The sequence below is a fragment of the Alosa sapidissima genome, chromosome 19 (assembly GCF_018492685.1).
Source record: "Alosa sapidissima isolate fAloSap1 chromosome 19, fAloSap1.pri, whole genome shotgun sequence".
NCBI lineage: Eukaryota > Metazoa > Chordata > Actinopteri > Clupeiformes > Clupeidae > Alosa > Alosa sapidissima.
Window position 1 is genome coordinate 26,701,590 of NC_055975.1, and position 26,133 is coordinate 26,727,722.

General features: G+C 44.3%; 3 protein-coding genes across 11 annotated transcripts in view; 1 reads left to right on the plus strand and 2 right to left on the minus strand.

Annotated features, from left to right (window-relative positions):
* snap25b (synaptosome associated protein 25b) overlaps window positions 1–2,681 on the minus strand; it is a 32,017-nt gene extending 29,336 nt beyond the window's left edge. For both annotated transcript variants that reach the window (XM_042071345.1, XM_042071347.1), the window contains exon 1: window positions 2,544–2,681. The gene's annotated coding sequence lies outside the window, so the exon portion shown is untranslated. The remainder of the gene's footprint in view (window positions 1–2,543) is intronic.
* Window positions 2,682–9,074: 6,393 nt separating this feature from the next.
* Window positions 9,075–17,557, minus strand: ankef1b (ankyrin repeat and EF-hand domain containing 1b). 4 transcript variants are annotated; one of them, XM_042071339.1, is made up of 10 exons: window positions 17,317–17,557; window positions 16,365–16,752; window positions 15,548–15,747; window positions 14,276–14,425; window positions 13,762–13,885; window positions 12,265–13,090; window positions 11,564–11,790; window positions 10,431–10,594; window positions 10,160–10,294; window positions 9,075–9,405 (listed from the first exon to the last, which is right to left on the minus strand). In XM_042071339.1, the coding sequence occupies exons 2-10, from the start codon at window positions 16,738–16,740 to the stop codon at window positions 9,250–9,252; spliced, it is 2,358 nt and encodes a 785-aa protein (XP_041927273.1). In that variant the 5' UTR covers window positions 16,741–16,752; window positions 17,317–17,557; the 3' UTR covers window positions 9,075–9,249. The 4 variants fall into 4 exon arrangements, with proteins under 4 accessions (XP_041927273.1, XP_041927271.1, XP_041927272.1 ...); XM_042071337.1 differs by having other exon boundaries at window positions 16,365–16,775; XM_042071338.1 differs by having other exon boundaries at window positions 17,390–17,556.
* An 85-nt stretch (window positions 17,558–17,642) lies between these two features.
* khk (ketohexokinase) lies at window positions 17,643–25,088 on the plus strand. Of its 5 annotated transcripts, XM_042071340.1 has the most exons (9): window positions 17,643–18,112; window positions 18,376–18,492; window positions 19,197–19,331; window positions 19,729–19,863; window positions 21,499–21,571; window positions 21,887–22,033; window positions 22,982–23,070; window positions 23,443–23,600; window positions 24,375–25,088. In XM_042071340.1, exons 1-9 carry the CDS (start codon window positions 18,021–18,023, stop codon window positions 24,470–24,472), a joined length of 1,044 nt encoding a protein of 347 aa, XP_041927274.1. In that variant the 5' UTR covers window positions 17,643–18,020; the 3' UTR covers window positions 24,473–25,088. The 5 variants fall into 5 exon arrangements, with proteins under 5 accessions (XP_041927274.1, XP_041927277.1, XP_041927276.1 ...); XM_042071343.1 differs by lacking the exon at window positions 19,197–19,331 and having other exon boundaries at window positions 17,647–18,112; XM_042071342.1 differs by lacking the exon at window positions 19,729–19,863 and having other exon boundaries at window positions 17,652–18,112.
* Window positions 25,089–26,133: the final 1,045 nt, after the last annotated feature.

Sequence of the window (26,133 nt, forward strand, 5' to 3'; positions counted from 1 at the left end):
TGGAGGAGAGGAGAGGTCCACATTGGCATGCTGTGTGTAGATTAGCAGCAAACATGCACAAACAAACATGCACAAACACGTATGAACACACGTGTATTGTGTACACATTTACATGCACTAATTATCTCTCTCTCTCTCTCTCTCTCTCTCTCTCTCTCTCTCTCTATATATATATATATATATATATATATATATATATATATATATATATATATATATGTCCTCTTTCTGCCTCTCTCTCCCTCCCCCTTTTCTATTTATCAGTTTATATACGTTAGATGTTGCCATTTATGCATGCCGTATAAAATCTTGACAACATATATTCTCGACCCATAAAAAGACTCTTCCCCCACAATCACTGTAGAGATATGAGTTCTTAGACAGTCACTGATATCTTGATAACATGCCTGATATCAGCAAAAATGCAATGGCTCAGTATTTCATAAAAGGGGGGAGATAAAGGAGGAGAAAACAGAAAGGAGATAAAAAGGAGGTAAAAAGCTCCTTCCACACACATATCAAACTACAGGAAGGATGCGCTTCCCTGCAAGTCGTCATTATAAATTCCATTTGCGTCGCTTGACATCCAGTGAAATCTGAACACGCTGACCTTCGCTGTCTTGAGATCGCCATGACAATAACCCCACCCCGAGGCACACGCTGTACTGTATGTCGGGCCACAATTTCCTCCCCCAGTTCCTCTTCCACACACTGTGGTGTCCACATCCTTCCCATTTCGAAGATTATGTATATATTTATATAAAATACTTATATAGTTTATAAAAAAAATGCTTAATTAATCAATGAATGAATGTAAAAGTCTGTATGGGAAAGGGTGGTGAAACTGAGTGGGTGTGCTGTAGGATGGAATCCATTAACTGAGAGAGTAATGCACCCTTCTGATGAAGAGGGTGTGGCCAGTTTTGCCTGAACCAGAGCCAGAGGCGTCTCGCTGTGCTTGTACCTCACCTACTGTGTCCTCAGCCACACAGACAGGACAACATGGAGCTGTTTCTATTTACACCACCAAAACAAACAAACAAACAAACAAAAACACTATATCAGTAACATCCTTCTCCATGCTAAAGGAGAAATGTCAGGTAGGTCATTTGACCTGATTTCAGAACTAATAAGATGAAGCGTTATTCGGCGCGCAATACACTGAAAGTTACACACAGGAACCCCGGGAGATTGTTCGAGAGAGGTCGGGGAATAAAACCGGCATAATCCGCATTAAAGAGTGCAAAAAACAAAATGAAAGCCAACAGACGGTGTGCACAAACAACACGTAAAGAAACGCAAACAATATTAAATAATGTCCTACTTTACAGACTTTAATCTAGTGTTGTAACCCTTGGTAGCCTACTGTGTATATTCAAAAGTGTAAACGGTTCTTTGGCACGGAGTAGGCCTAGTTGTTAAAGAGAATGTCTTGGAGGGCTTCCAAACACTATAGCCACCGCTATTACACTTGTATAAGCATTTACAGTGCAGTAACTCTGTAATAGGCCTAGACGACAAAAACTTCACATCTGATATATATACACCTTGACAGCTCCATCAGAATTGGCCATTGGCCATAGGGGCGACTCACAGTTTCAGAATAAAAAAGCAAACCAATTTCATTAAGCCAAATGTACAGCTTACTAAATATTATTGGCTTGTGTCGACGTTGCAAAGCGTGGACAGTGTTGGACAGTTGAAGTGTTTCTTTCAAAAGAAAATATGTGGTAGGCATAAGTTTAACAGAAAGTGTAAGAGGGAAGAATAAAACGATAGGCAATATGCGTAATCTGTTGGTAAACAACATATCATGATGAATGCATTTATGCGATCTCGTCGGTAGTTTGCTTCACTCCTTAGTCCCTTCGCATGAGAGTAGCCTGTGCTTGCTTTACAATTCATAACCAATGGACAAACTCCCCTTGCCAACAATACAAGACGCAATTTCAAACAAAAGATTCTCCGATACAATTTGACCTTGTATCGCTGAAATAAACAAAATTCCATGTCTCTCTGGTTAACAAAAGACCTTTAACAAAAAAAAAAAAAAAAAAAACATAAGACCTGTAACGGCCATCGACCAGACCGGTTCAATAAAAAGTACAGTTGCTTCAGTGGTTATTGAGTGTCTTCTCGGAATAGGACCTAAGCACGGGAGCGCTGTCCAAGGTACTCAAAATCAATGCAAACGCCCACACCCGGCGAGGATTTTCATTGCAACAGGCATTGAGAGGTATCGGCGTCTCCGCTAATAGTCGACAATAGAAGCTTTTCTCTCCTTGGCTATTTGGCCAAACAACTTGCAACATAGGCTAAAGATAATCCTTCAGTTCAACGATGGCAAATCGCGTGTAGATCTCCCAATACAAGTCCTCACAAGTTCAACTTCGACGTTCACTTTTTGCCAGAAAGGTTTAAACGACGCCTCGAAGTGAATTCGAAAAACAAATAACAAAAGTTTAACTAAAACCAATACAGAGTCTATAGATTTTAAGTAGACTATAAATCGAAACATCGAGAACAATCAAATAAACACAAACCTTAGTTTCAGTGGACCACCTTCCGATGGAATTCTGTAGGCTCCCTTTCTTGCCGCTCCGTAAAGTTGCTCCAGAAGGACCACACGGTTAGCTCTGGATGGGTTGCCTTTCCAATGACACTCTACGATGGCAAGTGAAAAGGTTCGCCTTCAACAAAGATGGCCACCGAACGTGACGTCGCGGCTCCTTAATGGAGGGCGTGGCAAAATTGTCCTCATGCAATCTCCGTGCCATGCAGTGAATGTAGATTAATGTAATACGCAGTGTCCGACCAAGACCAGTTCTAATCAATAATACGTTTTGGACATGGAGTCATGGATTTTGCCATTCGGTTGCCTGGAGTCAACAAAGGTCAAAACCTTGACCTAAGAATAGTTGTTTTGATTATCTTGAGTCTATTTTCTCTTAAAAGAATCATGATTGTTATATTGGTGTGGTAGTGTAGCAAAGACACCAATTAATTCACACATCATTTCATTGTACTTTTAAGGTTAAATACAGGAAGCCATTGTAATGGCTATTTGTGTTTTCTTTGCCTGTAATCCAGTGTTCTGTTGTGCAATAATGTCTGTCCCCTGATCTCCATCTGAGGTGGTATCACACAGATAATCACACTCCTGCCACTGAGACAGACAGCCAGCCTCTCAGATAAGCAGTCTGGATCAATAGCTCTTATTTGGGTAAAAGGATTCGTACAGGACAACAAACCAGTGTGTTGCCCACCTCCTTAGCTAACTCCCATTCCTTTTCTTCTTTTCTGTGTGTGTGTGTGTGTGTGTGTGTGTGTGTGTGTGTGTGTGTGTGTCTGAGTGTGTGTGTGTGTGTGTGTGTGTGTGTGTGTGTGTGTGTGTGTGTGTGTGTGTGAGGGCTACAGAGAGAAAGCAAATTCTCCTTGCCATATAAAGACCGGTGTGAGACAATGACATGACAGCTTATTAAAAAAAGCATGACGTTTGTCAGAGCATCAGCGGGCGCTGTTGTGCAGGCCACACAGAGCAGGGGCTATCTAATTAGCCTCTGCCTCTGACAAAGGGGAAGCCCCAGGTCTTGAAAAGAATGGGAAGAGTCATGAGGGTCCACTCAGACTAATTATCAGAGCCCTGTTGCTTGTTGTGATGCTGAGATGATGGAGAGCAGGAGGGCCATTTTAAACTGAAGCTGAAGCCCTCACACAGCGCTATTGATCTGCTGCTAAGTATCAGCAGGAACAGGGCCACATAGGAGCCTCCACAGATCTGGGATCCTATATTAGGGGATTGGTGAGACTCCACAGATCTGGAATCCTATGGTGATTGGTGAGACTCCACAGATCTGGGATCCTATGTTAGGTGATTGGTGAGAAAAAGTACAGAGGGGAATAATGAAATACAGTGCCTATAAAAAGTATTCCCTGTTCACAGTTTTTCTCGATCGTTTTGATACCTGTGTCAACTGTGACATCACGTTCTCAAAACAGTTAACACCCGTGTCTGAACAAAAGCACTCTGGACAAAATGACACATTTTGCTTGCAAAAGGCTGTCTCTCTCCCCAAACAATTAAAACATGCAGCAAAAGCAAATCTTGCCTTCAAACACTACAACTTCAAAAACACTCTTTAATCAATCATTAAACACTGGACAACAAAATGCAAAATCTAGTTCTCAAAATGAGCATTTTTGCTATGTCTGTTCTTTCTCATTTTTCTGGTATCAGAAAAAACTGTGAAAAGACAAAATGTGCTGAATAAAAAAATAATGTATTAATTCCTCCCAAGATATAACTGTCATTGTAAGACATACAGCAAACACCTAGTAAGATACTGTAAATTTCATTGAACTACAACTTTCATCGAAATAGACCTACAGTAAACACCTTTTGTACTGTTTTCTCCACCAAATAGGCAATACAGTACTTTGTCTAAATGTGCATTAGATCCATACTTTCAAATAGCAACACAGAACAGACATCTCTTATGTATAATGAATGATTGCTGATTGAAGAATTGTGCAAAGGAGTTTCACACAGGTGTATCAGAGATTCAGACTTATGCAAGGAATCTATACCACCTGTGAAAAGATGTTTTCCTTTTGTTTAGCATGGGAAAACCAATAGAGTTTGGGGCTTTTGAATGACACCTGTGTTAACTGTTTTGCAAAAGGGTGTGAGAAATGTGGGAACCCAATCAAAATGTGTGAACACATTCGCAAGAGATTACTTCTGCTGTGCAAAGAAAGTAGTCATGAAGACCAAGTGGGTTCTAGTTTACTTAAGCAGGTAAAAGCCACCGAGAAAAACTGTAATGTCAAAGTGAAAGCAAATTTCTACAAAGTAATGTTAATTATATAAATTATTGTAAAAAAGGTCAAATTAAATTGAACAAGATTCCATTTATAAAAGCAGTGAAAGTGGAAATATCCAAGGGGGGTGAATACTTTTTATAGGCACTGTATGTCACGATCATGGGATTGTGACACTTCATTATTTCGGTGGCAAATTAATTTCTACTCTCTGCCAGAGAACGCCCTCACCTCTGAAGGCACAGCCAGTTTCCTCCTCTTTTCAAATCAGATCTTAAAACCAACCGAACATCCAATGTCCTGTATCTTCACCCCATCAACAAGCGTGGAAGATAACACTGTATTGCTAGTGCAATAATGCCCGTGTTGCATTGAACCAGTGGGATGTACTGTATGTTTTCTCTTCTCCTCTCCCTGCAGGTGACACTCATCTGGCCTCTATTATTTGCTACTCTTGCTACTTCTGTCTCTCTTTCTACCTCTCTCTCTCTCTCTCCCTCTGTCTTTTCTCTCAAGCCTTTCTTCTTGTCTGCCCTGACTCTCTCTCTCTCTCTCTCTGGCTCTCTCTCTCTCTGTCTTTTCTCTCAAGCCTTTCTTCTTGTCTGCCCTGACTCTCTCTCTCTCTCTCTCTCTCCTCTCAAGCCTTTCTTTCTTGTCTTTGTCCTGACCCGACTCTCTCCCACCTCCCCCACTCTCTCTCTTCTCTCTCCCCCTTGTCGTCTACGCACACCTGTCCTTCTGTCTCACTTCTCTGACCCTTTGGTCTTTTTCGCTCTGGTTTCTCTCTTCTCCCACTTTACAACTCTCTTCCTCTCTTTCTCTGTCTCTCTCTCTCTCTCTCTCTTTCTCTTTCTCTCACGTCCCTGTTCTTCCGTTTCTCTACTTTCCCCACTCCTCTCCCTCTTCTCTCTGATCCCTCTCTTCTGTCTTTTCTCTCCTTTCCTGCTTCTCTACTCTCTTCTATCTCTTCCTCCAACTCGTTTCCTCTCCTCTATTCTTTCCTTTCCACACACCCCTTCCTCTGTCTGTCATTTCTTGTCTTTCTTCTCTGCTACTCTCTCCTTTCTTTTTCTCTCTCCTGTTTGTCATTTGTCCGTTCCTTATCCATCCTCTCTTCCATTTCTCACCTCTTTCCTCTCTCTCTCTCTCTCTCTCTCTGTCTGGCCCCTGTTTCTCCTCACTCTTCTCTCTCTCTCTCTCTGGCCCCTGTTTCTCCTCACTCTTCTCTCTCTCTCTCTCTCTCTCTCTCTCTCTCTGGCCCCTGTTTCTCCTCACTCTTCTCTCTCTCTCTCTCTCTCTGGCCCCTGTTTCTCCTCACTCTTCTCTCTCTCTCTCTCTCTCTCTCTCTCTCTCTCTGGCCCCTGTTTCTCCTCACTCTTCTCTCTCTCTCTCTCTCTCTCTCTCTCTCTGTCCTCTTCATATTTCCTCCATCCGTTGTCTCTACTCTTCCCTTTCTCACACGTCTCTGTTCTTTCTTTGCCCCTTATCTCTACTCTCCCTTCTCCCAGTGTTTCCCTTCTTCCTCCACTCTCTCCTCTCCTTGTCTTCTCTCTTCTCATCCCTCCTTCTCTTCCTCCACTCTCTCCTCTCCTTGTCTTCTCTCTTCTCATCCCTCCTTCTCTTCCTCCACTCTCTCCTCTCCTTGTCTTCTCTCTTCTCATCCCTCCTTCTCTCCCCCTTGCCTCGGCCTCCCCTGTGTGGATTAGCTGCGAGAGGTCAGTGTGTCTTTCCTGGGTGTCTCCTCATCGTCACGGTAATTACCTGCCTGTGCCGCACAGCAGATTAGCAGCACCTCATCCCCTCTGGCACACTCTCACACACACAGACACACACACACACAGACAAACACACACACACACACACACACACACACACACACACACACACACACACACGCTCTCTCTCATACACACACATTCACACACACACACACACACACACACACACACAGTTACACACGTGAAGGAGGAGTGCCCTGAACCTACTGTTGCCAGGTCAGCATGGATAAGAAGGGTTCCCTGAAGGAGCTGCTTGCCTCAGACTGGTGCATCTGACCTGAGGACATACATGAACAACCAGCATCAGCTGCTGCTGCTGTTAAATGTTAAAGGCATTCCCTTCTCTCACATGAAGTCTCATCATACTATTTTAAATATGCTAAATGTTGTATAATGTTGTTATTATTGGTGGAGGCTTCACATAAGCCTGTTGGCCTGTCTGTCTCTCACTGCATTGTATTGCTTACTTGCATCTTTCTCATCTAATGTATTCTAAATGTGTTCAAAATGATAAAACCTGAAAAGCATTGTGTGATTCTGAACTCATACACATTTTGGTCATGTTCAGCTAATCTCCTCACAGTTCTCTGTTTGGTGTTTGCACTAAAAAAAAAAAAAAGAGTCCAGTGTTTGTACAGAGTCCTGGTTCTGTAAATGGGAAAAGATCATGGCAGCTCAGACTGGGCCATAAACAGTCCCATTCAGAAGCACGGGAGGGAGGGGTGTAATTTGATTTGTGAAACTGAGTCTCAGGTGTCAGCTTTAGGACTTTCTCGGTCTGGTTTAGTGACCATGGTTAAGTATGCGCTTTCAGGAAATGCACCCTTGGCTGATCCATCTAAGACACCATTTTGAGCCCATGGTGCTGTGTGCCAGGTTGTGGTGTAGAAAGTCTCCTCATTAAAATATAAAGACACATTTATTGTGAACATTAAAAGTAATTTTTTTGGACTGAGGTGGAAATTGGTTTGAATAGGGAGTGTGTCTGCAATTGAGTTTGAACAGCTTCACAAGTTGTTTGTGAAATAATTAGATGTACATGCACTCTGTACATCACTGGTGGATTGTAGAATGGACATTAAAAAATATTTCAGATCTCTGCTGAGCAAGCAGTGTATGTAAATCAACTGACACAAAAGCTGACAAAAAAACAGCCTGAAGGTACAGATGAATGATCAAATTGTGCCCAGCTTGGCAGTATGCATCTAATGGTAACGCAAGACTTGCTGACTTTAGGTATAAATGAGATACTCAAAGTAAGATGCCACAACATCACTTCAAAGAGCGTTCATGATATCTCTCTGCCTGGCTGACCATCTCTGCTGTGAACGAGGACGTTTCAGGTCTGTTTAGAAGGGTCACATGGATGAAAGATACAGAAAAGGGATCTTATTTAAAATGTTACCCAGGGCCTATCAACCGTCCTCCATGGCTACGGTCTTTGCTTTGGGTTTGAGATTTTACATAGATCTGACTAGGCCTGTAGTTTCTCAGTTATTAATATCTCACACACAGCAAGAGTTTGGTGGCGTGTGCCAAACCAGATCAAGAGGGCCAGGCTATAAAAAGGGCAACATGAGCACGTCAGATTGCGGGGGGGGGGGGGGGGGGGGGGGTCTCTCTGTGACTCAGACTCTTCTCTTCCTGATTCATGTCGATAGCAGGTGTTTGCTCGTCCTGTCTGAATGTCTCACATGGAAACAAACTTCCCTCTTCTCTACCTCCGTGTAACCCAATCACATGGAGTCCACTGCTGAACTCCCTCGGAAAGAATCTACTCGCAGGCCTGCAGACATCTTATTGATTACTGATACTGAGCGCTGCAGACCAGCCCACAACAAGCGCTACTCTGCTGAACTCATCCTGGTAAAACATAATTCAATTAAATTCCCTGGTCTTTGTAAACTTTTGTTTTATTATTCTATGTAATACTGTACCCATTCCCAGTCACATCATGTTTGTAAATGTCGAAGAAAAGTCTAAATTGTGCAAAAGGCCTGGGGGGATTCTGCATGGTAACATTTTAGAATTTTAGAGCATTCTAAGAACATTCTATACGTCCAAGAACAGCACTGCCCCCTGCTGGAGAGACGAGGTCATTGGAGGTAGAGGCATATTGGCAAGTCCAGCACAAGAGGAGAAAAAACAAACTAAACAGCCTTCAAATGAAACCAATATCCTTCACCGTGACATTCCCACATCTCTGCTCGACCCTGTTCGAGACCGCGGGGAGACCGTGCCAGATCCATGGGCCGTGGTGGCACTGGAGTGGTGGGGAGAGGCGGAGGGGGGATGGTGCGAAGACAGGTGGCACTCACAGCAAGGGATTTGTACGCAGTCAGCAAACGCAGGTGAAGGCCGCACCGTGCCTCGCCCCACCTTTCAGTAAGTGGCAGGAGATGAGTTTATCTTCCGTGCCAGAGAGGAAATAAACTCCCGAGGCCCGCGGAGTAATCAGTCTCACTTCAAACGTGCTTTCCGGAGCTGAGTTTATTCCACATAACAGGGTTTGGCACAGTTTTATCCAGCAGAAGAGCAAAAGGAACAGACTTGACATATGTGTTCAAACATTCATAGCTTAACATGCTGTGTGGTGAAATGAGGAGAGGCTGATGGTCAGATGATGGACGGTCTCAGAGAGGGTCTGTGGTCAGTTGTCGGAGCCGCCCAACTCTTGTGCCTTGGTGACGATGTTCTTGTTGAAAGGCATGAGAAAGTCCTCGAAGTCCACCTCGTAAGAGAGCTGCTCGCGACGATCCTCCTTTCTCTCAATCAGCTGGTCAGTGGTGAGCTGCTTTCCCCACACCTGTCACACACACACACACACACACACACACACATAAACACACACACACACACACACACACACACACAGAAACACACACACAGAAACACACACACACAAAGCACACACACACACACACACACACATAAACACACACACACACACACACACATAAACACACACACACACACACACACACACACACACACAGAAACACACAGACACAAAGCACACACACAAAGCACACACACACACCAATGTAACAATCAATCCTACCTTGCAAACACCACAAGGAAACTAGAGTATAAGTACCAGCCAGAAGAGTAGTCAAAGGAGCTAAATGAAAAGGAGGTGCACATTGGGTTTGTTAGACGTGTTAGGAGATGAAAAGGAGGTGCATGATAGGCACATTGGGTTTGTTAGATGTGTTAGGAGATGTGTTAGGAGAGGAGCTACTCTCCAAAGAGCTGGGTCTTTAAAGGTTTCCTGAAGATAGAGAGGGACGGCCCTGCTCTGGTTGAAATTGGTCGTTGGTCGGAAATTGGTCACATGCACAGAGCCACAAACCACACCACAAAACAAAAAAGCACCACAGTTACTGTGTATGTGTGTGTGTGTGTGTGTGTGTGTGTGTGTGTGTGTGTGTGTGTGTGTGTGTGTTCTGTATGTGCATGTGTGTGTGTGTGTATACTGTATGTGCATGTGTGTGTGTGTGCATTTGTGTTTGCGTGCTGTGTGTGCCTGTGAGAGAGACATGGTGTGTGTTCGCTCTCACAGTCCTCGGCGTGAAGCTGATGTCCAGCTGCTTGACGGCTCCACTAGCGATGCGCGCGTTGAGCGTTATGATGCTGTCCCTCCGGGTCTCCTTCTTCACCACCACCTCCAGGGACGTCGACGTGTCCGCATCTAGCTGCTCAACGCACCACAAAAACAAACAAAAAACAAACAAAAACAAACAAAAACAAATAAAATGAACCCATCAGTCAGTCATTCAACCCCACAGACAGAATGTGTTTTCTGAAGAAATAGAACGAAGCAAGGCACACCTTTTCTTTAGCAGCAGGGGCCGGTTTGGCTTTGGCAGCAGGCTTCCCACCACCCTTCCCTTTCCCCTTGTCTTTGGGCTTGGGCATCGTGTCCAGTTTATCCTGGATCAAGTCCACTATTCTGGGATCCCCATAGGACCGGGCGATATCAATACAAGTTTGCTCTAAAACAGGTAAACAAGGTTAAAACTGCAGAGATACATTTTTTTCCTACCATACAAATATTGTGTTCCCTTGCCAGTTTTGTACATGGCTAAATAATGAAGACCTCCCACATGCTGTATTTTACTAGAGTCATAGCATGAACCTATAAGGTGCCATGACAATATTAAAGGAGAACTATGCAGTTTTTTTTATCTTAATTTACCTTAACTTACGAGCTTAAGAGTCATTGGAATGGTTATTTATCATTATTATTAAGGCTTTCTCCAGGTTGAATTAATAATAATTAATAATTTTTCATGGTGGCCGTCTCGCTTCCCCCTAGCGTCTGTGAGCGGAAAAACCAGCCTTGCAACTTTGGTCCAGCAAGCCGTCGTCATCAGAGTCAGAAAGTCTTTTTCATGATGTAACAAATTGCATTACGGCACTAATCACATACATGCCAGGCACCGGCTAGAACAAGGTAGTGATAAAGTTTCTCAGACATTCATCATCATGACAGCGCCGGCGAAAAGTAGCAGAAAGTGAGTAAACTGTTGTTGGAAGAGGAAACGGCAAACTGACCGAATGAGGAGCGTCGTAAAATATATACTCTAAAGCTGTAGGGGGAGCTCTGTAGAGAAAACTGTGATCAAAAAAAGTTTTTTTGGCACCTATCCCCTTTGACACAGCACCTTTCCAAACGACAAAAATAATCAGAGACATGTCTGTGACTGACTGACAAGGCAATATTACGTGATTTCATACAATTAGTAGACTATCGCACAATTGTCGTCAATTAATTTGTGATTCTCCGAGTCGAGCTAAGCTGCAAGGTTGGTTCTCAGTAGAGGGGTAGGCTAGAGCTGCGAAATATGCATGATTCTCCCTGTAACAAGTAACTTTACCATCAAAATGACTTTGAAGCTACTATATGATGGTTTGCATAGGATACCTTTAAACCTAGAGTGTTTGAGTGTGTGTAAAGACACCTTTCTTGTTCTCGGCGGTGACCTTTGCCCCGGCCTTGATGAGGTAATCCACACAGCTGGGCCTGCAGCTCTCTATGGCTCTGATCAGGGGGGTGGAGCCATTCATGGCTGTCGCCTCGATCACCGCGCCTGATTGGACGAGCAGGTCGATGATGTTCACCTGTCCGGCGCGGCAGGCGTGGTGGAGAGGAGTCCAGTTGAACTGATCGCAGGCGTTCACATTGGCCCTTTGAGAGCACACAGAGGCACCGTAGTTATCAGTGCAGAGGCTGGAGTTGTACCTCATGTGTTGCTGTTTTTTACAATGAGCACGTCAAGCTTATGCACCTTATACTACAATCACAATCAGTATAAATGTGTCTATGGTACGTCTGTGGAAATGAACTTAAACAACAATGATGCTTAGTGATTGATTAGATTAGTATTATGTTCCAATAATAAGTAAATAATATTATTATTCTTGATAATGAAGTTAACATAAAGTAATGAAGTTAACACTTGTCTATAAGGCACACAGCAATCTAAAGGTAATTTTTGTCACATAAAATTGTCACATAAAATCATAGTACTTAAAATATTAAAATATACAACTATATATTTCTGTTGTATGTAATAGATGCAATGTAGTTATAAATTCATGACATAACAGCATTGGCATGACATAAGGACTTTCCCCGCTTGTGACCGATGTTCTCTCTCACCCGAGGCTGACGAGGTATCTGGCCACCCCATAGTTACCACTGCTGCATGCGATCATGAGTGGCGTCTTGTAGTAGCGGTCCTGGATGTCGACTGGCACGTTCCGACTAAAGGCCAGGCTGAGGGACTCTAGGTCGCCGATCTTTACACAGTAGTTGATGTTGACGTAGATCTGCTCCGGCTCGTCGATGTACCACGCCGAGTCGTCCTCGATGGGGTGGCTGGGAGGGTTGTCGCGGTCGAAGCGCTTGGTGTCGGTGAACTGCTGGTAGCTCTTGATCATGTAGTCGGGCGGTGCAGTGCTGTCGCGCCTGCTGACCTGCTCCTCGGGCAGGACGCAGATGGGCATGGGCAGAGTGAACTTCCTCTTGCCCTTCCCACCCTTAGCCCCGCCCTTCTTCTTCTTCTTGGGTCCGTATGAGGACAGCACGTACGGCTTCTGCAGGTACTTCAGACCTTTGAAGAACTCGTCCAGGTCAATCAGACCCTCCCGCTTTGAATCGTGACCCACCACAATCTTCTGCAGCTGTTCGTCATCAACCGGCGCGTGATGTTCGCGCAGGACAGACAGGAAGTTAGCCTTGGTGACGGTGACCACGGAATCCTCCGCGTTCTCAGCAGCCTCGAAGCTGGTGCGTAGGGCAGCCTCATGCTCGAAGGACCAATCGTGCAGAGTCAGGGCCCACAGCTCGTTTGGGTTCACGGTGCCAGGCTTGGACAGCTTTGTGAAGAGTCGCTCAGCCTTCTTGAGTTCCTTCACCGCAGCCTTATCTTTGGCCATCTGCTTTGGGACTAGACCCTCCTCATTCTTCAGTTTGGGGTTGGCGCCTCAAACAAACAACAACAAAACACACCAGGTTCAAAGTCAACACACAGATACGGTATATTTCACTTTAATGGTCCTGAATAAATAAGTGAATAAGTAAAATTAGTAACAATTGAATTACTGTTTAACGAACTTTCAACATACAGGTCAAATCAACCTTAACTCTAAAAAGGCCTGTGAAAGACTTCGCAACTGACTGCCCATACTCCAACTTTCACCTTAAGTTAAATCTAAATCTTACGTTAAACTAAATCTGTATCTCGCACTGTCCACAACTCACCAAACAAATGGAGTCAAGTCCCTCAGTTAGTACACATAAGAATAAGTATAAGTATATATACTCTTTTGATCCTGTGAGGGAAATTTGGTGTATGCATTTATCCCAATCCGTGAATTAGTGAAACACACACAGCACACAGTGTACACACAGTGAGGTGAAGCACACACTAACCTGGAGCAGTGAGCTGCCTGCTACAGCGGTGCTCGGGGAGCAGTGAGGGGTTAGCCCACATATTTCCTACTGGGTCGGAGATCGAACCGGCAACCCTTCGGTTACAAGCCCGAACCCCTAACCAGTAGGCCACGGCTGCCCCAACATAACATGGCCGACAAAGAGACATTAGCCTGGATGTAAAACAGCATGCCATACTGGGTACCTGGTTGACTAACTTACCACGCTGACAGAGGAAGCGACAGCACTCTGCAAAGCCACCTGCAGCAGCCAAATGCAGAGGTGTGTTCCCATCCACTGCAGCCGCAGCGAAATTAGCAGAGCATGCAGACAGGAGCTGCAGAATCTGGAAGAGACCATACAACAGCATCAGGACCACAGGATCACCCAGAGATGCTTATGTCATGGCAAGGTGTGGGTTTTTGAACATTTTAACATATGATTCTGTTCCGCAACAATTCTAGGATCTAAAATTCTATGTTGAATTCAATGAACCCAGATATTGTTTAGAACATTCATTTTCCAACATTCCCGTCACAGCGGTGTGACCGTATACATTTAAGGGTTAAAACTTACACAAAGGATTGCTACAATTACCAAGATCAAACATCAACAAGAGATCACCACACCGCCTGACAATTGGTCATCCCAGGTTCGATTCCCAAACCCACCACTATGGATAAAAGCTTCAGCTTAATAATACCAGTTAACTCTCACTTTATCAACTGAGACCTACATCCAAGTAGCCTCCCTCAGCTGCGAAATGGGCAGCGTTCATCTTCTTCTTGTCCAGCATGTTGGGGTTGGCTCCCCTGCATAGGATGGCCCTCACTAACTCGATGGCTCCTGCCCTGGACGCCTCCATCAGTGCTGAGAGCCCGGTGGCCTGTTAACACACAGAAAGGTAGCAAACCAACTCCAGCTCAATGTAATAGATGTTACTGAGCTTCACAGCAGCACAAACAACAACAACAACAAAATAAGAAAACAAAGAACACAGCACATAACATAAAAATAGAAGTGTGACAGGGCATTAAAATAAGAACATTAAATCTAGACTGAAATGTACGTTTCCTTTTTAGCACATTACATTACCATTACCAGAGAATTAGTGTTATTAGGTTGTTACTTCTGACGTCACGGGCCCAACAGCTTTTTTGTCAAAAAAATGTTTACTAGTGCAGCCAGCCGGTTTTTGCAACTTGTAAACCTTGTCACCATCACCTCTGTTTTAGTGAGAGTAAAACAAAATCGCTTAACTTTAACAGAGTAATACTGTAGGCCTAGTTGGGTAAGGGGTTGGGTAAGGTCCAGGCTTCCGGGAAAATAGGATTTTATCAGGTTGAGGCAACAAGTGAGTAGTAGGATGACAATTTTCTTAAAGGCTACACGGAATTAACCTGGCCTCGCCCACCTAGATCTTCTTTCAGGGAGATGTAGTGTGGAACACCACAGTTCATAACCGTTTCCCTCAGACAAGAAAAATGTCAGGCCAATCAACGACGAGAGGGGAAGACGAAACCGAAACTTATTGTGATAAACAGAAGCTCTTATTCACTTAACAATAGAATTACAAGGGAATGAGGACATGCATTGTCCACTAAATGGTTGGAAAAATTGACAAGTAAAAGTACATTTTGCAGTGGTGTAATCTAGTTAGCTGTAGTGGGTATACTGTGATGTAGTAGTTGGCTGTAGTGGATATACTGTGATCAACCCCAAATGTTAATACCTATCCTTATCTATTTTAAGTGGGTATATTCAGATGGTGATGCTTTTTAAGTGGGTATACTGGGTATCACCTAGACTACACCACTGACATTTTGTACATGACCACTTGTAATACTGGACTGAACTGAGAAATAACTGTAAACATATTACTGAAGACACTACAGAGAATATCCTAATTAGGAGGACTGTGTTTAAACTGAAGGATTACTCATATATGACCATTCCTAGCACTGTTCTCTGCTGTGAGCTCAGGGTGTAGAGTTAAAGGCTGTGTGACCTCATCGGTTGCGTTCTGATTGGCTCCTCTCTCGAGGATGCTGATGCACATGTTCTCGCAGTCCTGAGCGTGCTCACAGGCCAGCACGAACACATGCTTCCCCGAGGCCGAGACGTTGTTGACGTTGGCCTTGCCACTGAGGACCGTCTGCAGGCAGCGCATGTGGCGCTTGGTGGGGGAGATGCAGTAGAACAGCACACCTGCAGTGCAGGGCAGAGGTATGGGCTACTACACTCACAAAGCAGCACACACACACACACACACACACACACACACATCTGCATACACACACACACACACACACACACACACACACACACACACACACACATGCACACACATACACACACACACACACACACACACACACACACACACACACACACACATGCACACATGCACATGCATACACACACACATTCATACATACACACACACACACACACACACACACACACACACACACACACACACACTAACATACACATACACACACACACACACACACACACTTCTAAAACAATTTGGTCAAGACATACAGTACAGTGCATGTACACACATACATACATACATACATACATACAGTATGTACTCTCTCTCTCTCACACACACACACACACACACACACACACACACACACACACACACACACACACACATAATATGTTAATCTGCAGACCCAAGGTAAGAAACCTTCCCAAACTCATCCCTCTAACCCTAACCCTAACCCTAACACACACACACACACACACACACACACCTTCCCAAACTCTCATCCCAACAACCAAACTGCACAGTCAGCTCTGAGTGGCCACACCTTGGCCCTCGGCGTCGGTCAACACCATGTTGGCGTGGTTCTTGGCCAGCAGACTGATCACGGTATCATGTCCCAGCTCAGCCGCCAGCATGACGGGCGTCCTCCCCTTCTTGTCCTGGATGTTGGGGTGGGCAGCCAGCGACAGCAGGAACTCCACCATGTCGGTGTCGTTAGCCACGGCGGCCAGGTGCAGCGCTCCGCGTCCCTCGGCCGGCTCTGCCATGTTGATGAGGTTGGGCACGCCCATGCGCACCATCTTCTCGATCTGTGCAGTGTCGCCCTGACGCACCCACTGCAGCAGCTTGTAGACCTGCAGCACCTCCAGCCGGCTATGGGCCACTGAGCTCTTCAGCACCCTCTGGACCCCCGGAACCATACTTCACCCTGGCTGGGGTGGGGCAGGAGACAAGCCTGGGTTACGGAGGTCCAAGATGGTGCGTCAAGACATGAATATAAACAAGATACAATTTCCACGTCACTGCAAATCTGTGTAACACTACTCTCTGCTATAACACATTGTCTAGAATGTTAATCTTGCATCATGTAGGCAACTATCTTGTTTTCTATATTAATGACTTCAGCATTATTTATGTCAGAAAGATCTGGATTACTCATTAACATTAACAACATCAACTTCAATGGCTTACAATCTAGTTGTTCCATCTGCACTCAAAGGGTAGCTGTTTCAGTGTAACATTACACTGCATGAAAGAACATACTGTACTTTGGGAAGTATTACATCTTCTACGATATTAGGCTTCTACAAATAACATTTAAATGATTTAATAACTAAAAAGTTATGAATGTCCAGCAAAGCACACTGGGAAATGAACATTCAACACTTGTTTCTAAGGACTCCAAGGAATACTAGGAAGTGCAGAAGATCACTACACTAGCCGCTACACTATCTTTGTTTTATTTGGACTATGTTCCTAATAACAGACTTGATTACCTTTCAACCTTTCTCCAGCAGTGTGTTATCTTGAAGAAATTACAGACAATATCCATAAAGCAATGAGGCCTACCTCGGTTTACTCCGAATACTAGCCACTTAGATGAAAGATGAAAGAGTATTATAGGGATCTCATTCGGCTGAGTATCATGATTGCAGATTAATGAAATGTAGAGCGAATACTGCAGAGCAAGCACAGCAATATTATTGCTGAGAGTGTGGTTTCTCATGTTTCATGTATCCAGAGCAACCATTCAGTGAAACAGTGTCGCGACCTTGAAGAACGGGTTTGTGTTCTAATCATTGTTCAACATTAAGTTCTAGAAGCCATGGTAGGCTACTTTGGGTTATGACGATTTAAAAAAATGATTTGGTCGGCATTTTCACAAAAGTATATCATATTACAATTAAATTTGCACGAAAAAAAAAAAAAAAACAGAACTGTAACCTAATTTGTAGCAAAAACTGAAACCATGTATTATCAGTTCATTTGTGATCATCATTGGTTTCATACTGACGTTCACTGATCTACTTTCGGTTGCTTTCGGAACCAATCGGAATTTTCACGAGGAAGCCATGTTGAATCATGTTTGAATGAACTGCTAGTTGTAAACAAAGTCCGGAGTTCAAAGACCACTCATGCGCGACCTGAATCCAGGACGACGATTCAAAGTTCACATTGAGTGTGATCAAAAGGAAGGAATATGGGGGAGAAGAAGATACTTTGCATAGGGTTGGTGTGTTTAGATATCATCAACGTTGTGGATAAATATCCGGAAGAGGACACTGACAGCAGGTAGCTAATCTCTCCGTGGATGATGCATGGATGGATGGATGATGATCATATTACTTAGGGCACTATTGTGTAGTAGCTTGTGGTTATGAAACTGGACATACTATTGTGCGAAGGTAAAGAGCTACTACATAGTCTTCGTTATGATGCACGCATTCTTAATATAAACACTGTCTTACAGAAACAATCAGATAGCATATGCTGCTGCACTGCACCATGCATGAAAACCTGTCCATTCCAGTAGCACTATTTATTGTCCTACTCAGGTGTCTGTCACAGAGATGGCAACGTGGGGGGAATGCGTCCAACTCCTGTACGGTCCTGTCGTTACTGGGAGCCCCATGCGCGTTTATGGGGTCTCTGGCACCAGGACCCGTTGCTGAGTAAGTGCTAGCTTTCATTGCTCAAAACTAAGATGTTCTGTATCCATAGGATGTGCAAGTTGTCACGCAGATAAATGCCATATGGCAGAATCGACCCTTATTGTTTCCCACCTGAAGTTTAGGCTACACAACTAAAATTCACGTTGGCAGATCTGCTTGTAAAAGCCTGCCCTCTAGCGACAGAAAATAGTAGCTTTACATAGCTGTCCATATTCATGGCGCATTATTGACATAATCTGGACCTTGCCCAGACTGAAGCTGAAATTCAAAAAATAGTTCTGATCTCCTTTTTTACCCAGAAAAAGAAAAAATATAACAATAACATACTAAAGATGAACAAAATCCATGTGTATACTGTCGTTTTTAAATCAGCTTTCAGAGTTATGTCAGTGTTTGTCTCTCAAATATTCAGCTTTTTTGTTTGTAATGTCTCTCTTTTTACTTGTATTTACTTGCATTGCATTACTTGTTACAGTGTATTATTATGAATGCTCTCGTTTCTAGGTACAGTTTGTCAGGAGCTGGATTCAGTTCAGTTTTATACCTCTCTCTCTCTCTCTCTCTCTCTCTCTCTTTCTTTCTCTCTCTCTCTCTCAGCCTCTCTCTTGTGTGCTTGTTATGAAGTGTGTTTGCCCAGTTAGCATCCATTACCTCGTTCCTGTTCTGCTCCAGAGAGTTTCTTTCATGCTGATCTGTCTCTGTAGCTTCGTCTTGAATGACTTTCACTTGTACCAGATTGACATCTCTCTTCTGCTGGAGTGTCCAGGAAGCTCCTTTCCTGCCTCTATGGTCATCAGCAATTTGACAACAGGCAGCCGCACTATCCTACACATGAACAGGTTTGTGTGGGACTGTGTGTGTGTGTGTGTGTGTGTGTGTGTGTGTGTGTGTGTGTGTGTGTTTGTTGTGTGTGAGTACATGCATGGATGCATGTGAGTGTGATTACTATGGCCATATGGTGCACACACACATATGGCCAGCCACTCTGCTGAGGGTCGAACTCGTCAATCCGCAGCCGTTGACAGACACGCTCTCTTACTAACCAGTCCTGTTTGCTGTTTCTCCAGGTGATTTCAGCTGTGCTAAGGTGACGACAGCTCTTCTCTCTCAGCTGCCTGTGTGTGTGTTTATGTTTCGGCCCTGGCCGTGGTCTCTCATCTGTCCGCGTTAGTTGGTGTACGGTCCAGTGTGGGTCATTCTTCTCTTCCTTTTCCCCTGTCTGGTGTGCTGTCGTAGCTTCATCACGGGGGACTTTAAGCGGCGTGGGGTGGACATTTCTGGGGTGGCGTGGCAGAAGGAGGGGGAGACTCCGTGCGCTTGTTGTGTGCTTTCCCTTTCCAACGGCTCACGGACCGTTGTGCTCTCCGACACGTAAGACAAGCAACTCCGGCCGAAAGGCGATCGCTGGCCTCGTGGCGGTGGATGGCATGTGTCGTGTACCCCCCTCTGGGCTTTAATAGGGAATGCCTGTTCCACTGCAGGAACGTGATCAGGGTCAGACTAGGGGTCAAAGATGACCAGGGGTGGAAGAATCGCACAACACTGTTTGTCTGAAACCTAAACTTTGCTTGTAAAATAGAAGTATAGTATAAGTATATAATAGTCTTTTGATCCCATTAGGGAAATTTGGTCTCTGCATTTATCCCAATCCGTGAATTAGTGAAACACACTCAGCACACAGTGAACACACAGTGAGGTGAAGCACACACTAATTCCGACGCAATGAGCTGCCTGCTACAGCGGCGCTCGGGGAGCAGTGAGGGGTTAGTTGCCTTGCTCCTACTGTTGGGGTTCGAACCGACAACCCTCCAGTTACAAGTCCGAAGCCCTAACCAATAGGCCACAGCTGCCCCTGAATCACACAAGGCTGTTTGTCTGAAACCTAAACTTTGCTTGTAAAATAGAGGAATGAATGAGGCAACGTTTCAGAAAGAAGGGTAGTTGCGATGCATCCATTATATTTTATAAAAATACAACCATTAACTCTCTCATGGAGCAGGGCCCGGGTGTTTTCATTGATGTAATAATACTGCATTGAAAGTTCTTAAGGTGAGTCCATCTTAGTAAAAATTCTAGTATTACATAAGACACTACCATTTGAGTACTGATATTGCTTTATGTAGGAATTATGTAGGAATTTAAGATGAAAGTAGTTTCTAGTAGATGCAAGTTAGTGCCATCAAGAAGAAAGGGAGGCAGGCAGGTCATATATCAACTCCAAGTGAATACTAAGTGGTTATGGTTGGCTTGATGTAGTAAGTATGTTACCTTAAGGAGGTCTTATAATGAGTGTGTAGAGTCTCAGTGTATACTTTGGAGGTCCTGTGGAGTCTCAGTTATAGGAGGAAGTTGTCATAAGGCGTTCTTCTGCAGTGGGACTGTTAATTCAGCATAATTTAGTCTCTAATAAGGTGGCACTAATGACCCTGACTAATTCTGCATTAGCAGTGCATGCTAACATATTAAAATGAAATGCTGCATGATTGCATGACGGATTATCTGATTGGTCCAATAAGGCATGGCTGTCTATGCAATTGAGTGCTTATATTGACAAAGAAATTAAAAGTGAACACTGCGAGCATTTCATTGATGAGAGTGTGGTGACACAGAGCATTAGATACAGTGTTTTAACACTTGAAGGCCTCTGCGTCTGTGAGCACTTCTAGTTTAGAACACACTGCTGTTGTGTCTACTACAACACAACACACACTACAACACACAAACATCATGATTTGATGATGAAAAACTTACTGAAATTTGATGATGCAAAACTTACTCTACAAGTTCATAACAGTACTAATACAATACTATTTACTGTATGTATGTATGTATGTATGTATGTATGTATGTATGTATGTATGTATGTATGTATGCATGTATGTATAAAACCAGCATATGGGAATATTATAAATTCATACATGCGATCTGATTTAGAGACGGAAGATTTAGAGATGGTGCCATCATGGATGTTTAATGTGTCTCACTGGAGTTCACGTGTTTGTTCAGAAACCTGCCTGATGTCACTGCTGAGGACTTTTCCCAGGTGGACCTGAGCCAGTACAGATGGATTCACTGGGAGGTGGGACACCATGGACCTGTGTGGAATATAAGTACCACACAGTAACCATACCGATGTTTTTAAGCAATATGCCAATAAATATATTTATATATTTGTAATTCAATATGTTTATTTGTGCATTTGTGTATGCATTAGACATACACAGTTTCACAATGACTGTGTCTCTATTTTTCATTGTCTTGCCACACACAGAATATACAGTTTGTATATCTAAAGTATACACAAATGTACGGACAACTGTAAAAACTGCATCTGTGTCTGAATCTGTGTCTCACCTGTGCATCTCACCTGTGCATCTCACCTGTGCATCTTTAGGGTCGTAACGCTGAGGAGCAGGTGAAGATGATCAAGAGGGTGGAGGAGTTTAACCGGTCAGCCACAGAGAAGGAGAGGGTCACCATCTCGGTGGAGATCGAGAAGACCAGGGAGCCGCTCTACCAGCTGTTCCAGTATGGGGACGTGGTAAGGCCACCTGTTCGCCCACCGCACCCAGGAAGATCCGCCAGGCTTAGTTACTAGGGGGCAGCCGTGACCTACTGGTTCGTGCTTTGGACTTGAAACCGCAGGGTTGCCGGTTCGAACCCCGACCAGTAGGAACGGCTGAAGTGCCCTTGAGCAAGGCACCTAACCCCTCACTGCTCCCCGAGCGCCGCTGTTGTTGCAGGCAGCTCACTGCACTGGGATTAGTATGTGCTTCACCTCACTGTGTATTCACTGTGTGTTCACTGTGTGTTGAGTGTGTTTCACTAATTCATGGATTGGGATAATTTCCCTCACGGGATCAAAAGAGTATATATACTTACTTATACTTATACTTACTTAATCATTTGTCAGACGCCTTTATCCAAAGCGACTTACATACATCAATTATATTACAGGGGGCCATTGTCCCCAGGGCAACTTGGGGTAAAGTGCCTTGCTCAAGGGCACAACGGGGGCAGTTGGGGAATGATCCCCAGAGGTGGACAGTAAACTAAGTACATTTTGAGTACTTCGTCCACCTCTGATGATCCCATAACTTTTCTGGGTACTGTATACTAGCCCAGATCCTTTGCCACCTCACTACCACTGCTCCACAGGCTGGAGTTTATTATCATCCCCAGCAAGAAACATGGCTTAGGTAGAGTGGGTTGGAAGTGGTGAAATACTTAATGCACTGCACTGCATATTTCTGTTGTATGTCTTTGAAATGATGAACCTTAGGCCAATATTATGTTAAGGATGAGCGTTAAACCCCATAATGTAAAGTAAAGCATCTGTTTTGAAAATGTACCCGAAAAGAAATCCAGGCATTCTGACCTCTACCTGCACTAGAGTATAAACCTCAGCTGTGGGAGAGAGATGGTTCACTAATAAGAGTTGGTTCACTAAATTGCACATTGTGCACGATGTGCGTTTCTGCATTGGCAGGTGTTTGTCAGTAAGGATGTAGCGAAACACTTCGGCTTCGACTCCGCTCCCAGTGCACTGAAGGGCTTGTACAGTCGAGTGAGGAAGGGGTAAGACATCACACTTACATCCTGTCTTAGAAGATACTGATGAGTAGGATTTTAAAACAAATTCTACCTAGATATTTGTAGAGAATTGTGGGTGCTTTGGAGGATCCAGACATTTTGAAGACTATTTTGAAGGAGCACTGTCTGTTGCAACAAAAAATGCATGTAAATCTTTTGTTGTGTCCACTATGAGAATGAGCCATAGTTATCTTCTGTCTGAATGTGTATCAAGTCAGCACTACATGCAGTGCGTGGTGGTTACATGAGCGCAGTTCTAAAAATGACCACCAGGTGTCAGTAGTGCAGTGCTGTGGAGTAGGACTCGTACCCTGTGGGCCTTAGCTCATGCCCCTCTGCTGTCTCCGTCCCTGTCAGAGCTGTGCTGATCTGTGCCTGGGCAGAGAAAGGTGCCGATGCCATGGGTCCTGATGGCGTAGTCGTCCACTCGGATGCCTTCCCACCTGAGGCGCTCGTGGACACACTTGGTGCAGGCGACACTTTTAATGCCTCGGTTATCTACACACTCTCCAGAGGTATGGAAAAACAGCATCACATCACTATGCATCTTACTTTATGTCAAGATTGGCTTGAATTGTCCATGGAATGTTTCATATTCTATCATTTGGAAAATAACCAATATCATTGAAGGTGTAATACACAATCCTGGCAAAGGGTTGTTGACACCTTCTGTGCTCCAGATTCAGCATGATGATTGGCCGGAGTTGTTTATGGGTCTTTATCATCCGGAGAGAAGAAATACCCTTTTCTGATAGGCTGGTGGGGTGGCTATTAATTCTGAATAACAGGACACCTATGAAGTAGATCTGGTAAAAAAAAGTTTAATCACCGTTCCATATCAATGCTTATGAATGGTAACTATAACAACCATAGTAGGACGATGGTTGAGCCTGGAAGCAGGCTTCACAACAATGGAATCAACTGTAAACAAGCTACTGTCTGCTGTGTGTCCGGGAGTTCTTTGCCTCCGCCTCATCCATTAATTCCGTATAATGGGACACCTCGGCGACTGTTGTCCCTTACGTACTATATATTCCACTATGTTTGTTTCCTGTTTACAAAGCCAGGAATGTGTATGAGCACCAGGGTAAGAGTACGCACGAGGAGAAATGAGCTCAATTTGATCAAACCCACACTGGTCTAGAATCACAGACTGAACCTTTAAGGGGGTAGCAGGAGATCTTGTGCTGGCTGAGAACGTATGAGAAGTATGTTCAGAGTGTGTGGGTGTGTGTGTGTGTGCAGCATGTCTGAGACGTCTGAAAGTAGGTCTCCATTTCCCTCTGCAGGAGGGAGTCTGCAGAAGGCCCTGTCGTTCGGCTGCCAGGTTGCGGGCAGAAAATGTGGCATCCATGGGTATGATGGCATCGTGCCAGTCAAAGCATGAGCGGTGTGGATGGTGGCGTGAGAAGGACCCAAAAACGCTCTCCTCTCCAGGCCTGGACGTGGACTTAAAACCCTCATGCCAGCAGGCTGTGGAACGGCTTTGGCCCCGTTCTGGCCCAGATCTGGCTCTGATCTGCACAACATTAGGTTTGGGTGTGTGTGTGGGAGAGTGTGTATCTGTCTTGGTTTGGCCAAAGCAAGACAGATACACACTATTGGCCAAAGCAACCAAACGGAAAGACTCGTCTGTTGATAAACAACTTTGAAGCATGAGCCTAGCATCTGCCTAGCGCTGTGACCCCTAATTTGATTGGTTGAGAATCATTAAGGATGATAAACTAGTTTGAAAGCTCAATGTTGCGTAGTTATTCGCATGCATCTGTATAGGTAATTCTGTGTTTTTACTACTCACACTGTCTACTGGTTATTGTTCTAATTGCTGCTATTTCATTTTTTAAAAATACATGACCAAACACACTTTTACTAATTGTTAGTTGTACTTGATCTAGATGCACTGCTGACAAATCGAATCAAAGTAATATCAGGTCTAATTTAGACAGTGAGAATGATTTTTTTTCATGTACAACTACATGTACATCAGACAATAAACACAATTCGAATAGCCTGAATTGCCTGTCATAATTCTTCAATATTAGACACCGCTCTATCTTCACCTGGCATATAAACAGTATCTGTGTGTGTGTGTGTGTCTGAGTATGTGTGTGTTTTTGCGTGTGTGTGTGCTAATGTGTGTGAATGTATGAGAATATGAGGATAAACAGGATATGCAATACCATCACACCCTGTCCGTTCCAGACACAGCTGGCTTTTGATACACACACACACACACACACGCACACACAAGCCAGCTAACAGTTTAAAAACACCAGCACAGAGAGCACTGAGAGTGAGAATTTGCAACATTTCCCATGAAGAAAGTGGAGCAAACAGTTGTGCCCTGAACACGAGCGGCCTCTTTATTCAGTCCTATTCAGTTCAAAGCTCCAAGGGCCTCATGCTCAGCTCTGCTTATGGTTCTTTTTCGTTTTTGATCATTCGGTCATTTTTCATCTTGCGAGTGCAATGTTTTCTCTCCAGTATTGCATCAGAGGCTTCTCTCTCTCTTTCCCTCTTGGCTTGACATGTGCCCCACTCTGCCATGGAAGTAACTTTTCACCAGCTGCTACAAGATCCCAACTGTTAGAGTCAGGAACGAGAGAGGGGGGGGGTGGGGGGGGAGAGAAATCCAACGGAACCCTTTTCACTTGTCAAATATGAGATTATCCTGCTCTGTCTGCCGCAGCTGTGCTCCAGTGCTTCCAGACGGTCATATTTGCGAGAGAGCGAGCGAGAGAGCAGGCCGCCGCCACTGCACTTTGCCTTGCTAGCTGATTGTGGGTTTGTTTAGGAGATAAAAGAGAGGAGTAGCCTACTCTACTCTACCCCAGTGAAATACCACAGAGAGAGAGAGAGACAGAGTAAGAGGGAGGGAGAGAGAGATAGATAGAGAGAGATAGAGAGAGAGAGAGAGAGCACATTCTACTGGGGGAGAAGGTGATGGAGGGCAAACAGCTCTTGCAAACGCCTTTGTCTAGACACCGGAGTCTTTTACAGGGGAAAGAATAGCCAAGAGGAATAAAACAAGGGGAAAAGCAGACTTTT

What these genes read in the sequence shown, in the direction of transcription:
- ankef1b (XM_042071339.1), bottom strand. Translation starts at nt 16,740, where the DNA reads ATGGTTCCGGGGGTCCAGAGGGTGCTGAAGAGCTCAGTGGCCCATAGC. An exon ending in GACCGACGCCGAGGGCCAAG is followed by an intron (nt 15,748 to 16,364) that starts GTGTGGCCACTC and finishes CCTGCACTGCAG; the next exon opens with GTGTGCTGTTCTACTGCATC. An exon ending in AGATACCTCGTCAGCCTCGG is followed by an intron (nt 11,791 to 12,264) that starts GTGAGAGAGAAC and finishes GTGCTCTCAAAG; the next exon opens with GGCCAATGTGAACGCCTGCG.
- khk (XM_042071340.1), top strand. Translation starts at nt 18,021, where the DNA reads ATGGGGGAGAAGAAGATACTTTGCATAGGGTTGGTGTGTTTAGATATC. An exon ending in ACAGATGGATTCACTGGGAG is followed by an intron (nt 21,572 to 21,886) that starts GTGGGACACCAT and finishes GTGCATCTTTAG; the next exon opens with GGTCGTAACGCTGAGGAGCA. An exon ending in TGTTCCAGTATGGGGACGTG is followed by an intron (nt 22,034 to 22,981) that starts GTAAGGCCACCT and finishes CTGCATTGGCAG; the next exon opens with GTGTTTGTCAGTAAGGATGT.